At 43.0% G+C, this 13,015-nt stretch overlaps 1 protein-coding gene across 1 annotated transcript in view; it reads left to right on the top strand.

Moving 5' to 3' along the window:
- The window catches only part of Pdlim1 (PDZ and LIM domain 1), a 43,383-nt gene continuing 30,368 nt past the window's right edge, over positions 1-13,015 (top strand). The window contains exon 1 of the mRNA XM_005335296.5: positions 1-308. Coding sequence (XP_005335353.1) covers positions 213-308 — 96 coding nt within the window. The 5' untranslated portion in view covers positions 1-212. The remainder of the gene's footprint in view (positions 309-13,015) is intronic.

Below are 13,015 nucleotides of genomic sequence, written 5' to 3' on the forward strand. Positions count from 1 at the left end.
GCGAGCCGGGAGAGGAGCGGCCACGGGCCCGGCGGGAGGACGGGCGAGGGGCGGCGGCGTCGCGGCTGGGCGGAGCCGCCCCCGCCCTCGCTCCCGCCCTGTTCAGCCCGCCCGGCTCCCCGGCCCTCGCCGCGCGCTTTCTCCGACAGCTGCTTCGGGAGTCGCGTCCTGACCGTCTGTCCCCTGGGGTCATCGCCCGCCGCTGTCGCGCCATGACCACCCAGCAGATAGTCCTCCAGGGATCCGGACCCTGGGGCTTTCGCCTTGTGGGCGGCAAGGACTTTGAGCAGCCTCTCGCCATTTCCAGGGTAAGGGTAACTTGGGACGCGCGTGGGAGCGGGGCGCGCCGCGGAGAGGACCTGCGGAGGCGGGGGCCCCGCGGGCACTGTGGAGGACCGCGCGGGGTGCGTCCAGGTGCGCGGTGCGCTGAGAGCTTTGCTGCGCCCGCCGCCCCTTCGCGGTCTGCGAGCCCTGGAGCCCAGCGCAGTTTTCTTCCTTCGCCCCGGAAGCGCCGCGCGGCGTGTGGACGCGCTTTGTCCCCCCGCTTGGGGCTGAGGGTCTCCGCAGATCCCGCGTCCGGGGCGAGAGCTCTTTCCCGTGTTTCACAGTCGCAGAGTGGAGGAAAGCAGATTGGAAGCCACAGGAAAGTCCTGGAAAGTGAGGTGGAATGGAGGAAAGCCCACTGGAGGACGAGTGGGATTAATTTGCCACAAACAGAATCTTTTTCACTCTTTGGACTTGATCCGTGGCCGGGTCTCACCTCTCTAATGCCTTTTAGCGGAAAGGCGGGATTTTGGAAATAAACCCCAATAAACACTGTTTATTGTTCTTCTCTCCCATCTTTCTGCTTGGCATTCCCAGATTATCCATGTGGTGAGTGGGTACCGGGGGCAGGGTCCTCACTTGGTGGGTGGTGGTGGTGGTGCTGCTGCTTGATAATTTAAGAGTAGCCGCATCCCTGGAAGGGTCCACGTTCCTGATTACCAGGCCCATGTCCCTTAAAGGAAGTGGAACCCCCAGGGAGATCCAGCGTCAGTGTTTGGACACTCAGGCTTTGGAGATGTAATCTGGGCCAAATTTAAGGTTGATGTCCTACAGAGAGTCGCCACATTCAGTGCAGGCAGCCAAGCGGGTGTTGGGGTGGGCTCAATAAAATTCTGTTTGTTTCTTTTGGTTCTGGGGATTGAATTCTGGTGCTTTATCACTGAGCTACACCCCCAATCCATTTTTTTTTTTTTAAATTTTGATACAGAGCTTTGCTAAATTGCCCAGGCTGACATGGAATTTGTGATCTTCTTGCCTCAGCCTCCCAAGTAGTTGGGATTACAGGTGTGCCTCCTGAGCCTTACTAATAACTATCTCCTGGTTGAGAGAAAAAAAAGAGCAGAAAAGCACTCCCTGTGGCCATGTTCCGCTTTGAGGCAGCACATTGCGTTCCCAGGCTATCTAAGTTGCTGAAACTGACCTTAAACTTGTCTCCCCCGTCTCCTAAATATCCCTCCTTTTTCTTTTGGAGGTGGAGGAAGGTGAAGTGGAAATAAAAGATCCTTGTGGGTCGGGTCTGTTTTTGACTTAAGACCCTGCCTCCAGTAACCAAAGGCATTTGGTGGGGAGTGCATGCAGGAGGAGAACTGGGGTCACCTCTTGGCTTCTCTGCCAGCCTCAAGCTTACCCACACTTCCTTGTAGGTGAGCCTGACCCAGTGAAGAGATTTCTTATCATCCTACTCTAAAAGGAGCAAGAAGCCAGTTTTAAGGCTGTACTTTCCAACTGCCTACCTGGTCCCACAGAGATCTCTTTGATTATTTTCAGAGGCACACACTGTCTTCCCAGTCTTTAGCTGCGTTCTTCAAGAACAGGAATTGTGCCCCAGGCCTGGCATAGAACTGATGTGCTCCATATAGCCTCACAGGCTTATTAATAAATGCCTGTCCCAGGAGGGCTTTGCCTCTGCACATTTAGACTCACTTACCTCATAGTCCATTTCTCCCTGCTCTTTGTATCTATAATTAACCTGTCAGCCTTCCCCACTTTTGAGATTTATATGACATGATTCTTTTTTTTTTTTAAAGTAGTGGAGCTTATATCGGCAATCTGTTAAAAGGGTGGGAGGGTCACAAATTTGAAACCAGCCCAGGCAACTTAGACCCTGTCTCAAAACAAAAAAGGGCAGGGTGTAGCTCAGTGGTAGGGTACATGCTTAGCTTGCTCAAGCCTTGGATTCAATCCTTAGCCCTGGGGGTATGGAGGAGGAGGGGAAACCTTAATAAAAATGAAAGTGGCACTGTGTAGGAATGATGGTATAGGGTGGAAAACATCACACTAAATTTATTGGTTTGTACCTTTATACGTTAAATATTTATTTATGGTATGAGCACACACCATATGCTAGAAACTCTGCAAACTCCTCAGAAATGAGAGGACACAGCTCTATTCTCAAGGTGTTCATGGTCTGGTGAGGGAAACTAATCTTGATAATGTCTCTCACTGGGGCTTTAATTGAAAAGTGAAAGTAACTCAGAGAAGGTGACGTTGTTATCAGTTATTTAATACTCTTCTCTTCATCTTATTTCCACATGGAGAAAATGTGAGCCTGGTCTCTTCTTAGGATGGGAAAGTCATTGTCATAAAGGGGCTATGGGTTGGTTATCTAAGTTCTTGTGCTGGTCTGGGGTCTGGTTCTTAGTGAGCTGTACCCAGGGTGAGCCTTTATCCAAGGCTACCTTCCCTGCATGGGGATAGGACCCTGCTTGGCTTCTAGGAGTTAAGGTATGCGAGAGTGCTCAGTAAACATGAGTAATGGTGAGAGGTGTGAGTGTTGACAAAGAGCTCTACAAATCTTCTGGTTGGTCACTGAGCTACTTTTATTATTCTGGGCAGATATAGTTTGGTAGTATGGTTTTATATATGTAGACTTGGAGTCTCCACACCAAAGCAAACTATAAAATGAGGCTGGGACAGGAGTACTTTTTTTTTTAAATAACTTTATTTGCTTTCTCTTGAATTCTGCTATTAGCTTTGTCTTTGTTAAACTGCTAAAGCTTCTGAAATAGATCTGTGATCCTATACATTTAAAATATTTTCTTTTTCTAATTTATTTTTTAATTGTGAAATAGAAAGTGATGAAATATAAATGCATCACAAATGATTATAAAGTGAACACCTGTCCTCACCCAGGTCAAGATATAGAACATTGGTAACACCCAGAGGCTCAGTAATATAGCCCTATCCTGACTTATGAAAATCATTCCCTTTCTGCATTTCTTCATAGTTTTACCACCTTAATAGAACTCCTGAATTTATTTTGCCTATTTTTATTTTGCCTATTCTTAACAGACTTAATAAAGAACACGTGTGTGTGTTTTTTTTTTGTGTGTGTGTGTGTGTGTATGGCTTCTTTTTGCATCTTAGTGTTTTCATCTATATTGTGAAAAACTTAAAATCACAATATAGATTTCCAGCTTTAAATGGACACGAACTGGCTTCTTTTAACTGGTGTCTAATTTACGGCTCCTGCCTTGGGCTCCCTATTGATCCAGCCATTTATTTGACACTGTTCCCTAAAATTATTATTTTTTGGGGGGGAATCAGTTCCTGCTCCAACCCTATAGTTTTCCATCTCCTTAATTCCCCGCCCCCATGTAATTTCTTATTTTCTTTAGTTGCTTTCAAGGGAAACCTTCAGAGAATCCACACCCAGGCCCAAATTGCTGCTCAGTTTATGTTGACTGTTTTTCTCTCCTAGCAACTGACAAAAGACAGGAAGAGGTGGGGCCAGAAATAAGGGGATGCTCTTAGTTAGAGGACTGGGCTCCTGAGTCTTGGGGAACCCTTTGCTAAGAGCCTGTGTTTTCATGGCAAGTGCTTGTGCTCTTTGAGGATCCCAAGGATGTTTAAGAATGGCTAGGTGTAGTCAGAAGGTCTTTTCTGATTTTTAAGTGTTATTTCCCGATTCAAGTAGATTTTACATCATATCCTAAAGGTTGAAAGAACAGGGATTATTATGTGTCAGGTTATGAAAAGCAAGAAGTGTCCACACACAAAAGAAAGCTCACTATGTATTAATGGCCCTTGTGCTGCACTCTCTCATTCTGTGAAATTGATCACTTGGGGGATATTAGATGATGCAGCTGATCACAGCTCACCTGAGGAGTGAGAAGAAAGAGGATCAATCTAAGAGGAAGGCACAGAAGTGAATGCTTGAGCCCACTGGCATGGAATTTAGCAAGCCATGTTAGAACCCGTTGACCAGATAGCCTCTGCTCCCCAACTTCCAGAACTCCAACCTTTCTGGTTCATTTTTGAGGAGAAGAGAGGGAAGAATGCCTTTTGAGTACTGTAGCTTGGCAGATGACTGAGAGGAGAGCGTCATCCAACCATGGGCTCATATTTTCCTGGGCTAGGGAAATTACGGGTTAGGTAATTTGTTTGAATTTGCATAATTTTCATCCACTGAACTACTTTTTAACTTCTTTGTTAAAAAAAAAGCATAGTGAATAATTAAAAATGAACAAAAAGGGCCATGTCAGAAAAGTATTTTTTTTTTTTTTTTGCAGTACCCAGGGCCTCATGCATGCTAGGCAAGTGCTCTGCTGCTGAGCTCTACCCTCAGCCCTTTTTATTTTTATTTTTGAGACTATAAGTTATCTAGTTTGGCTTCAAACTTGCAATCTTCCTGCCTCCGCCTCCTGAGTGGCTGGGATTTTAGGCATGCACCACCTTGCCCCTTTCAGAAAAATTAACTTTTAAAAGATGATTTGACTTCTAGTAGGTCTTGGGGAAAAGCCTAGAGAAAGCTACCAGGATGGTGTTCTGGTAACACATCCAAGACAGGAATATAAGCTAAGTTCTGGTCCTGGGTATCTCATTTGATGAAGGATCAAGTCTTGTGCCTTCTCTGGGTGTAATCCCCTATAAAGATAAAACAAAATGAGAAGCAAGCAAACTCAGTGGTTTTGTAGCTTTCAAAGAGAGAGCCCACTCTTTAAAAAATTGTTAAAAGTGTCCCTACCTCTCATAATATTAGTTGTACCTTTATCCATGAGTTGACTGAGAAAAATGTATGAATTCAGGAACATTTTCAGATGAACTTATGTTTTGTTCATCACAAGAGCATCCACTGACACTGAAAAGACTTGTGTGAAAAATATTTAATCCGCTTCCAGAAATTATAGTTAAAACATGTATGGGAATTTTTATATGCCAAACACTATTCTAAGAGCTTAATATGTATATATTTTTTCAGTCATTGGTACCATTAAGACAGATCAGGAAACTTGAGGCATGGAAACATTAAGCACTTGGCCTGTGTCATACAGCAGCGAGTGGCTGAACAATCTGACATCAAAGCTTATAGTCTGAGTATCCATGTCAGAATAATATTTGAATAACTGCTAACATGTTCTTCAAGGCCTGCTCTGCTCAGCGTGCCCTTGCAGTATCTTCCATGTGTGACAAAGGGACATAGGATCCAGAGTCTGTAAATTGCAAAGCTGGGTTGTGAAGCCTGGCCAACTGACTCCCTGGTCACCTTTAACCACTATGTCCTGCCGTGTGGTAACCCATAGCTGTTAGTATTCCATTGTTAACAATATTATCCAGCACACAATTCCGAGAGTGCTTATGGTGTTGCAGGCATCAACATGTGGGGTAGGGCCCTCCTGGGTTCCTTACTCCAAGGCCTCTTGCCCCCATTTGGGTTGGCTCATTGGCTGTGAAACTGCGATGAGGCTCAGCTCAGAGCATCCCAGACAGCAGTACCTCCACTCTCTGGCCCTCCTAAAAAGCCAGAAGTCATGGTCCCACCTGGGAGAATTTACATTAATTCTGAGATTTCAAGCTCATCTGAGCAGTGGAGAACAGAAAAGCAGAGATATTGAAGGACTGGTTAGAGAAGGTCCTGTTTGGGTAGTTAGGAGAGATTTGGAGGCAATTTTTGTGGCAAATGAATATGACCAGGTAGTGAACAGATCCACCTGTGGCAGCCATGTCAAGTTCAAAATGCAGTATGTCTGGGGAAACCTAACACAAAAAATATCATTCCTTTACAGTCACTCCACGTGATTGTTGATATTGTTAATAGCTTCTTTGTGGGTGAGCCGGAATGCTCTTTTATTATCAAGGTCTGTGGTGTGCTTTCCCGTGTGTAGCAAGCACATTGCCCCCTTGGTACTGCCATAAACAGGAGAAACAATTTTATGAAGAACACAGTGGTCTCTTAGGAGGCGAGTTTCTGACCAATGACATGGGGACTAATGTTTTCCAATATAATTAGTCTGTATCATATCAAATCAAATAAGACACAGAAGATAACAAGGCCATAAATATGACACATATTGGATAAAGTTCTCCAGAATGCATAAAGATAGATTAAATTTGGACACTGCTGTAACTATTTGCATCTGTTTCTTTAAAACAATAAAAAATACTCCTGCTTCTAGAACTGAGCATACCCATACTCTATAAACCAGCAATTCTCCTAGATAAATGCTCAATAGAAGTGGGTCCACATGAACACACCAAAGGACATGTTTGATAATTTTCCAAGCACTATTTATGATTTGAAATAAATTCAAATGTCTGACAACAACAAAATGGATAAATAAGTGGTTTAATTATGTAAAACACCACAATAATGGGCGTGAAGGAATTTCAGCTGTGCACAATGTCATGAATATGAGATGCACACACAGGATGTTAAAAAAGGATGACAGACAAAAGAATAAACACTGTGTGATTCAAGTTAGAGCAAGTTAATTGGGCAAAATTAACCTACAATATTAGGAGTCAGGATCAGGGCATATCTTTGCTAGGAGGCCTGTTTCTTTGGTTCTATTTCCATGGATGTTCTCTCTTTGAAAATTCAGTCACTTGTGTGATTACAACTTATATCCTTGTCTGTACTTATGTTATATTTCAAAAGGTTCCCGTAGAAACTCTTGTTGTGCTCGTTCATAAAAGATCTCATAATATAGAACAGAAAGCAGAAGGTATAGGCCTCCCCCACTCTTATGCCCTAGGGGACTGTTAACCGCTGCTGCAAAATTTCCCTGCTCTCTCTTTCATATACATCGATTGCGTGTATTTAAACATTTAAATCATCGATTTAAAGCCAGATTGCAATGTCATAGTGAATTATGTAGACTTCATTGTTTTATTGCTTTTTGTCTTATTTTTACTACAGTAAATCTTAAAGGCATCTTGATGTTCAGGGAAATGTACTTTGGGTTTCAGCTGAATGTGGTTGGTTCAAAACCTTGTCTATTTCATTTTCTTGGGTGTCCTTGGGCAGGTTAGCTCCTGAAAACTGTCCTCATTTGTAAATGAGTATCATAGGACTTGTCTTCAGAGGTTTTAGTGAAGATTAAGATGATGTATAGAGAGAGACTAGCACTATGGCTAACATGTAGAAGGTGTCAGGATATGGTGTACCGATAAAGAAAATTTAATGGTAGCTACTGTGTACTCAGTGCCTATCATGTGTCAGTCATTGTTCTAAACTCTTTACAAATGTCATTGCATTTAACCCTTCCAGGAGCCTAGTGAGATTGATACCTTTATGAAGTTCATTTGATCAGTGAAGAAACTGAGAGTAATTTGCTCAAGGTTTAGTGAGTGTTTAGGCTTTAAGTTATGGTAGTGGTTGTTAGAGCCATTTCAAAATATGTGGAATTCTTAGGGACTGTTGGAAGACTTTGGAAGAATTCGATAATTTCTTGAAAAATTAGGGTATTCTCTTTTGCTGCTTGCTATTTTCTACTTCCGTTTAAGAAGTGCTTGCTGGTCTTGGAGACTGAAAGCACGGTGTCTTTGAACTGCTACTAATGAGCAGGAACAGCTTCGCTTTGCACTCTGAGGTGCAACTAGATGTAAGGCCCAGCTCATCAGAAAGCACCTCTCCTACTCAGTTGCCTCAATCCTTGAGAAAATGGTGATAGACTAACGAAGAGCATTTTGAAACAGTCTTGTTTTCAGATCAATCTATATAGCTCCTGCAACTTCTTTGGCTATAATGTGGCTTCAAAGTCTTGGCCACAGACTGGGCCCAGAAAGTCAGAAAAGTCTATGGGAAGAGAGTTTCAAGTTCTACTCTAAAATTCTATACCCCAGGGCTTGGTCCTACATTATCTCCCAGGTTAGAATATGTTAAATTTATATCTAAATACTTTGACACAATCATTAGATCCAACAGGTGGCTGTGCGTAAAGGCTCATGGCATTGAGATTGAACTTGAATTTCACATTTCTTTATCTCAGGTGTGTTTTGTGTAATGCTGAATTGTAACTATCATTATTTATGTCATCTTTCTCCCCTATTTGCTGTATGAATTTGAGGTGATTTATAACAGTAAAAACATATATTTTATAATATCCAAAACACAAGAATACACATATAACTTAATAAAAGATTGGAACATGGAAGAGGAAAGACAAGTTTGCCAGGAACTTTAAATCAGTTGGTTTCTGTAATTGCACAGTACATGTAGCTGTGAGTTTTCTGGCCAAGGCAAATGGGAACCATGTTGGGTTGTTTAGACATCTGGATTGAAAGTGCTTCTTCGGTGCTCCGTTTGCATGGCCCCTTCAGGGAGGATGACCAACATCCTAGGGATTTTCTTTTTCTTAACTATGTTTTGGTAAGATATAGAGAAATATTATTTTAATGAACATCCCTTTTTTCCCCTCCCCACCCCCTTTTTTTCCCCTCTAGTTATGGGGATTGAACCCAGGGCTACTTTATCACTGGAGCTTCATCTCCAGCCCTTTTTATTTTATTTTGAAATGGAGTCTCGCTAAGCTGCCCAGACTGGCCTCCAATTTGCGATTCTCCTGCCTGAGCCTCCAGAGTAGCCAGGATTATAGGGGTATAACTTTCTGTGTACTTTAAAGTGTGAGCATAAACCCCTAAGTTGGTTTTTGGAGGAGCTGAGATTTTAGGTTCTAAATTTTTTTGGGTCTACCTGTAGCTTAACTTCAGTGAGAAATTTTAGGAGGAAATGCTATTCAACATATCTCTTGATGTTTCTAAACCTGGTGAGCATTAGACTCTCTGGGAGAGCCTTAAAAATACAGGTTAGGGCTGCGTATATAGATCAGTGGTAGAGCATGAGCTTAGCAGGCATGGGGCCCTGGGCTCAATTCCCAGCACACACACACAAATACACACACATATATACACACACATTTTAATTTATTGATTATATATTTGACTGTATAATGTATATAATATATATAATGTCAATGTTATAAAGGTTAAATATATATCAACATATTCCCCTCAGGCCCTTCTGTATAGAGACTCAGTAGATCTGAGTGGGGTGGAATGCTATCTAGACCTTTAAGCTCCTCCCTTTTGGGGGATCTGATGGCTATCCTGTTTGGGGACATTGCTTCATTCTTGCAAATGTCACAGTTTTCCCGAGTTCTTGCTCAGCTGGGTCGATTTCTAAGGTCACATGCCAGCTTCAAGGGGCAAGGTTAACAGTTTTTCATGAACACTCAGGAAATTGATCTGTTGTCCTGACCACAGGTAGAAGTCAGAACTTTTGGACTATACAGTGTCTCCCCCCCTCCCGCTCCCAGGGAGATGGGGAAAAAAGCTTAGTATCAGAACGTTTAAACTGTTTGACAAATAATTGGTTAAAAATCTCCTATCTATCAACAAGGCAACAAGCAACATGATTTATCAACCAGGCCAGAAGAATACTTTTGAGAAAACAAAACAAACAAAAACTGGGTGCTTTTGATAGTTAAGTTGGGGGGAAAAAGTTTCTTTTTTGTGCTGGGATTGAACTAAGGGTCTTCTGAGTACTTAACATGTGCTGTCCCAGTGAGCTGTACTCCCGTTAGTTATAAAGTGTACACATAATTGTGCTTTATATAACTTTTAACTGAGCCCGTGTTCCCAAACTAATTTGTATGTAAGGGTCAGAAAGCAACATAAATGAGTTTTGACTAGAGGGTGAGGCAGTAAGAAAATTAGTAGCTACAAGAATGACAATAAATGGCAGCTGGTAGCTGGTTTCTGTTTTGGGTAGTAGAGCACAGTGTGGCTTGTGGCTAAGTGGAGAGTGTGTGCCTCATCTAGAGGGGCAGAGGCTCCTCAGTTAATGTGACTGTTGCCATATGGGAATCTAAGCCCAGAATTGCCAGATTTTCTGATTTTTCCCAAAAGGCTCAGAACCTACAGGTTTGTGTGAAATTTACCTATATATAAATATTAGTAAGTAACTTAAATTAAAGCCAAAAACCACGATTGTGGGCTGGATTCATTTCATGCACCTCCAGCTTTCAATCCTGAGCCTAGAGAAAAGGAATTCTATCTAATTGTTCATAGAACAGGGGTTTTAGGTAGGACTACGGTCTAAAATGTCCTCTGAGGGAATGCCCGGCCTCAGTCACTAAAGGCTGAGTGACCCTTGAACTGGTGCATTTTGAACTGTCATTAGAGAATATTTGTCACATGCAGCCACCTTCGTCTGAGCAGTCTGAACTAAGGCTCAGTGGTTGTTTCTTTGCAGTAAGTGGGCATGTCAGATGCTGTGTTTAAAGTCCTTTGTTGGCCACACCCCCACCCCCCTGCCCAAGAGTTAGTTCCCAGTCTTCTTAGCGTGCAAAGAACAGGCTCCAGCAGCCTGATCTGAGTTTACATCTCCAGCCTCATCCCCTTCCTCTCCCTTTGCTTCCTGTGTTTCCCCCGTATCGGTCCACATGCTGTTCCTGACATGCTCTTTCCTGCCCCCACTTGTGGTTTTGCAGTTTTAAGCAGCACCTCTCCCAGCGAGTCTTCTCTGATTCCACCATTAGCGTCCCATCGCCTTGTTGCTTCTGGTACCATGTATGTCATATGTCTGTCTCCCCCAGAAGATTGTGAGCGCCTTGATTGCAGACTCTGTCCTTTTCATGGCTGTATTCCAGTGTCTTGGGTGACTCCTGGAATCTATAAACAATAGCTTGTGTTTCTAGAGCTCTGGGCAGGTGGTCTGTCTGAGTTGTCCTGTTCTTCACAACGGCCTTCAGAACTGTTTTCATCCCTGTGGCTTAGATGAGAAGAGCAAGGCACAAAGAAGTAAGATGTCCTGCCCAGGGAACCTTGGCTTAGTTTACAAGCTGCATCCTCCAGAAGCTGCATCCTAACCAACAGGCTCTGCTGTTCTTTCAGAACATACAAAAGCATGTCTGATGAGCGAATGAATGAAAGAGAGGAGAGAACAGAAGATGGAGGAAATAGAAATATGACATCACTGAGGAGGGGTGTTTATCTTCTTTGTCATGATTAGTAGGTATTCATCCAGTTGTGTATAATAGCAATAGCATTTAAATTTATAAAATTTACCAACATCAATAAGTTAGAGGTGTGTTGAAGAAAGCTATATCATAGACCCGTTCTGCACCATTTAGAAGTGAAATCAATGTCTTTGAAAGCTTTCTTATGCCGTCAGGACTCCGGCATTAGCTCACAGGTTTTGAAGACACATCATGAACTCATAGTATAGAGGGGTGTACAGATTACCAAGCAAGCAAGCAGCATCTGCCCAGGGTGGGCCTGGCTGCAAAGGCAAGGGCCAACAGTGGGCGTGGGTGGGGTGGGATACTTTGGAAAACAGCAGATTGTTCCTTAGTGGGAATTGTTTAACCTAAACCCATTTAGTCTCGTGCAGTGAGAATCCTGTGATCTAGTTGTGTGGCCTTTAGGGAAGAGAGCTGATGAAGGGGTTTGGGGGAGGTCCTTTGAACTAATGAGACTGTTTCTTTGGAAGGGAGTATAGGATTTCTTTTTTCAGAGTTGAAGCTGACACCATTATGAGCTGGTTGGATGGCATTGGGCAGCCAGGGGAAATTAGGATGGACAGTGTGGGGTAGTGGACCCTGAAGCCTGCTGTGGCCTGCCCCAGCTGAGTCACCTCAGGCAAACTGCTTAACCTGCCCCTCCATTTCCTCATCTGTGATGATTCAAATGATACCGCCTGCCTGATAGCATCAGGGAAGCATTGTAAGTTAACCCTTGCTGAATGCTTGGACGGTGCGCATAATAAACACTCATTAACTGATGGCCACTGTTATGATTATGGTGATGGAGAGTCAGTGTGCGGCAAGGATCCACTGGTCCAGGCTGGAGCTAGCCAACGATGACGGGCCTTCTCTCCTGCAGCTCTCTGCAGTGCCATGTTATTTGTGTATTTTATGAGGGTGGGGTTCCTGCACCCCAGCTTAATGTCCTATGCCAGGGAGTCACTCGCCACAGCCGGGGTTTGTGATACTCCAGTTTCTTGTGAAGAAGGCACAAGAATCTTCTTCATTCTGGATTTCTCTTTGGCTCTGACATTTGTGTTTGGAGTCTCTGCTTGCGTCATTCTGCTAAAGCAGTAAAGAATGGAATTTGGAGTGAAGGCATCTGGTTTCAACTTGAAGCAGTCATGCCTTTGTCACCTATAAAGTTATCTAATGTTTGTGGTAAGCTTATCATTATTATCTCAAATAGAAGACTGGATATGAGAAGGTTCTGTAAAAGACAAGTTCTGGAACTTGTTTTAATATAGTGTTCCCCCCCCCAAAGTATATAACTCATGAAAGAATGTGACCTTAATCTGTTTGGGGGTGATTACATTGGAGTCCCATCTGACCGTCTGATAATATTGTCATGTAATTTTCCAAGATTTCTTTTGGCTTCTTACTAGTTTGATTAAAAAAAAAAAAAAAGAAAGACAGAAAAAGAAATCAAACTGAAATGATTACTCAGATTCAGGGCTCATAAGACTGGTTCTGGCTTGTCCAGAGCCTGTTGGGATGTTCTCAGCAGAAATGCCACTCCCATAAGACCATTAGGACCAAATGCTGAAAAGTCCAGACTTCTTAACAATTGAAGATCAGAAAGTAAAAAAGAAATGTATGTTTTCTCTTCTCAATTATCTGTTCCCCTTCTCCCAAGTCTCATTATTTGAGTTTTGTAAGTGGATCTATTCCAGGATAGCAATATTGAGGGAGATGATTATTTGATTTTTGAAATAAAGATATTT

Source organism: Ictidomys tridecemlineatus, chromosome 1 (assembly GCF_052094955.1).
Source record: "Ictidomys tridecemlineatus isolate mIctTri1 chromosome 1, mIctTri1.hap1, whole genome shotgun sequence".
NCBI classification, from domain to species: domain Eukaryota; kingdom Metazoa; phylum Chordata; class Mammalia; order Rodentia; family Sciuridae; genus Ictidomys; species Ictidomys tridecemlineatus.